Source organism: Primulina tabacum, chromosome 1, assembly GCF_025594145.1.
Source record: "Primulina tabacum isolate GXHZ01 chromosome 1, ASM2559414v2, whole genome shotgun sequence".
Taxonomy (NCBI): domain Eukaryota; kingdom Viridiplantae; phylum Streptophyta; class Magnoliopsida; order Lamiales; family Gesneriaceae; genus Primulina; species Primulina tabacum.
The window spans coordinates 1,182,844-1,185,106 of NC_134550.1; the positions used below are offsets into that span (position 1 = coordinate 1,182,844).

Consider the following 2,263-nt stretch of genomic DNA (forward strand, 5'->3'; position numbering starts at 1 on the left):
CGGATGGTGATGCAAATTAAAGTAAACATTAAATAGGACGCGGTTTCGCTACTAATACATCATATAACAAGGTTAACGAGATTCTACTTATGTGGGTACTATTCTCACTTCATTTCAACGGATAACATATTGTCACACGTACAATTTCAAAAAAAAAAGTGGGTCATATATATGCATTGACAAATCTTAGCCATCCATCTCATTACGAGATAATACCACGTGGATAGGATGAAATAAATCAAAAGAAAGTGCAACTGATATAAAGCTGACTTTAGAGAGTCCGATGCTGCATTGAGTAAATGCAATTGCTGTCAACTTTTGACTCTTTGGTAGAGTTCTGTCTTTTCTAAGGTCAGCGTCGAGAAATTAGGGGAGGAGAAAAATATAGCTTATAAATAGTTTCGATTTCATATATATGCAGATGAAACAACAAACATTAGCCCATTAGACCATTGTCTGATGAGCTGTTTCGAAGAAGAAATTAAAGGAGGAGAGAAGAAATTAAGGAAAAGATAGAGTGGGAATAGTAGTTGTAAGAAAAAAGAAACACACATTTTTCTGAGCTTTATTTACAAGTCGAATTAAACCAAGAAAAAGAAGAGGGGCAGTTAAAGGGATATGGGCAGGCCACCATGCTGCGATAAAATTGGTATGAAGAAAGGGCCGTGGACTCCTGACGAAGATATACTTTTGGTGTCTTATGTTCAAGAACATGGCCCCGGGAATTGGAAGGCTGTTCCAACACATACAGGTTTATAAATTTTCTGTTTTTGTTTTGATTCTGTGCTGTTTTTGTAGTTTTGTTCAGATTGGTACGTGTTGTTTCCCTGGAAAAGTCGTGTTAAAAAAATAGTGGGTTTTGTAGTTTACTGAACCTTTTGCTAGCTTCTTCATGGGTATGATTTTACAGGTCTAACGAGATGCAGCAAGAGTTGCAGGCTGCGATGGACTAACTATCTCCGACCTGGGATTAAGAGGGGAAGTTTCACGGATCAAGAAGAGAAGATGATTATTCAGCTTCAAGCTCTTCTTGGAAACAAGTAATGATTTGTTTATGAAACTGGTCTGATCTGATTGAGAGTAGTAATAAAATTCTGAATCTGGGATTTGTAATTTTTGAGTGCAGATGGGCAGCCATAGCTTCTTATCTCCCAGAAAGAACAGACAATGATATTAAAAACTACTGGAACACCCATTTGAAAAAGAAGCTAAAAAAGCTTCAAATCGGTTGTAATGTCCAGCATGAATCTGGCACAGATGTTTTCTCAACAAATTCTAACTCCATTTCCAGAGGCCAGTGGGAGAGAAGGTTACAGGCGGATATCAACACAGCCAAACAAGCTCTTAAAGATGCATTATCGTTAGAAAACAAGAGCCTGCTCTCCGAACAATTGATGCTGAACGACGAGCTGATTCCAGGCACAAAACCTGGCCAGGCCTTTTCTTACGCATCCAGCACCGAGAACATCGCGATATTACTGAAAGACTGGGACAAAAAGAAGCCGAAATCTGAAGAATCCAAGTGTTCCAGTATCCAAGATTCATCCAACAATGCCGTGGGAACTGATTCTAATCTTAGCGAAGGGACTCATCCTAGTGATGAGAACAAAAATGGGATCGATTTGTCTGAATCATTCGAATCTCTGTTCGGTTTCGAGTCTTTCGAATCTTCGACTTCCGAGTTCTCGAGATCTACTTCTCCGGATGCTAGTTACGTTCATGGCGAAAGAAAAGCCAACCGGCTTGAATTGGCCCCGCTATCTGTGCTGGAAAAGTTACTGCTTGAGCATGATCGAGGGAAGGATTTTTTGAACAACTTCTCATTTGATGAAATCCCAATATGTTATAGGAGGATTGCGAGTTATTATTAATTATAGGGGAGGTTTTGTGTTCTTCGGAAATCTCTAGGTTTCATAATTTCTACTTAATTTTCCAGGAACGTGACGTTGATTCAGCACTTATTTTCTTCAGTTTTTTTCCATGTATGGGGCTGAAAAGAATTTGATGTTAAATGTTGATGCCATAATAATCTACTAATTTATTTCACCAACAATTATGTACAGTTTTGATGTTATTTTCATCATCTTCTTTTTTTTTTACTTCATATGGATTGTGATATGTAGTTTAATTTTATTTATTTTTACTAGCTTAATCTATTATTAATTTATTTAAAAAATGATGAAATTGTAATTTTCTATTATATGATGTGAATTTAATATTTTTACTATTAATATATATGTTAGCATTACTGACCTAGCGCCAA

At 36.9% G+C, this 2,263-nt stretch overlaps 1 protein-coding gene across 1 annotated transcript; it reads left to right on the forward strand.

The window, feature by feature from the left end:
• The first annotated feature begins 289 nt into the window (after nucleotides 1-289).
• Nucleotides 290-2,047, forward strand: LOC142546005 (myb-related protein 306-like). The gene is made up of 3 exons (XM_075653509.1): nucleotides 290-751; nucleotides 911-1,040; nucleotides 1,127-2,047. Exons 1-3 carry the CDS (start codon nucleotides 619-621, stop codon nucleotides 1,869-1,871), a joined length of 1,008 nt encoding a protein of 335 aa, XP_075509624.1. The 5' UTR covers nucleotides 290-618; the 3' UTR covers nucleotides 1,872-2,047.
• Nucleotides 2,048-2,263: the final 216 nt, after the last annotated feature.

Bases quoted from the DNA above. Each gene is read 5' to 3' on its own strand.
- LOC142546005 (XM_075653509.1), top strand. From the start codon at position 619: ATGGGCAGGCCACCATGCTGCGATAAAATTGGTATGAAGAAAGGGCCG. The intron at 752-910 runs GTTTATAAATTT...ATGATTTTACAG, and splicing joins GGCTGTTCCAACACATACAG to GTCTAACGAGATGCAGCAAG. The intron at 1,041-1,126 runs GTAATGATTTGT...TTTTGAGTGCAG, and splicing joins CAAGCTCTTCTTGGAAACAA to ATGGGCAGCCATAGCTTCTT.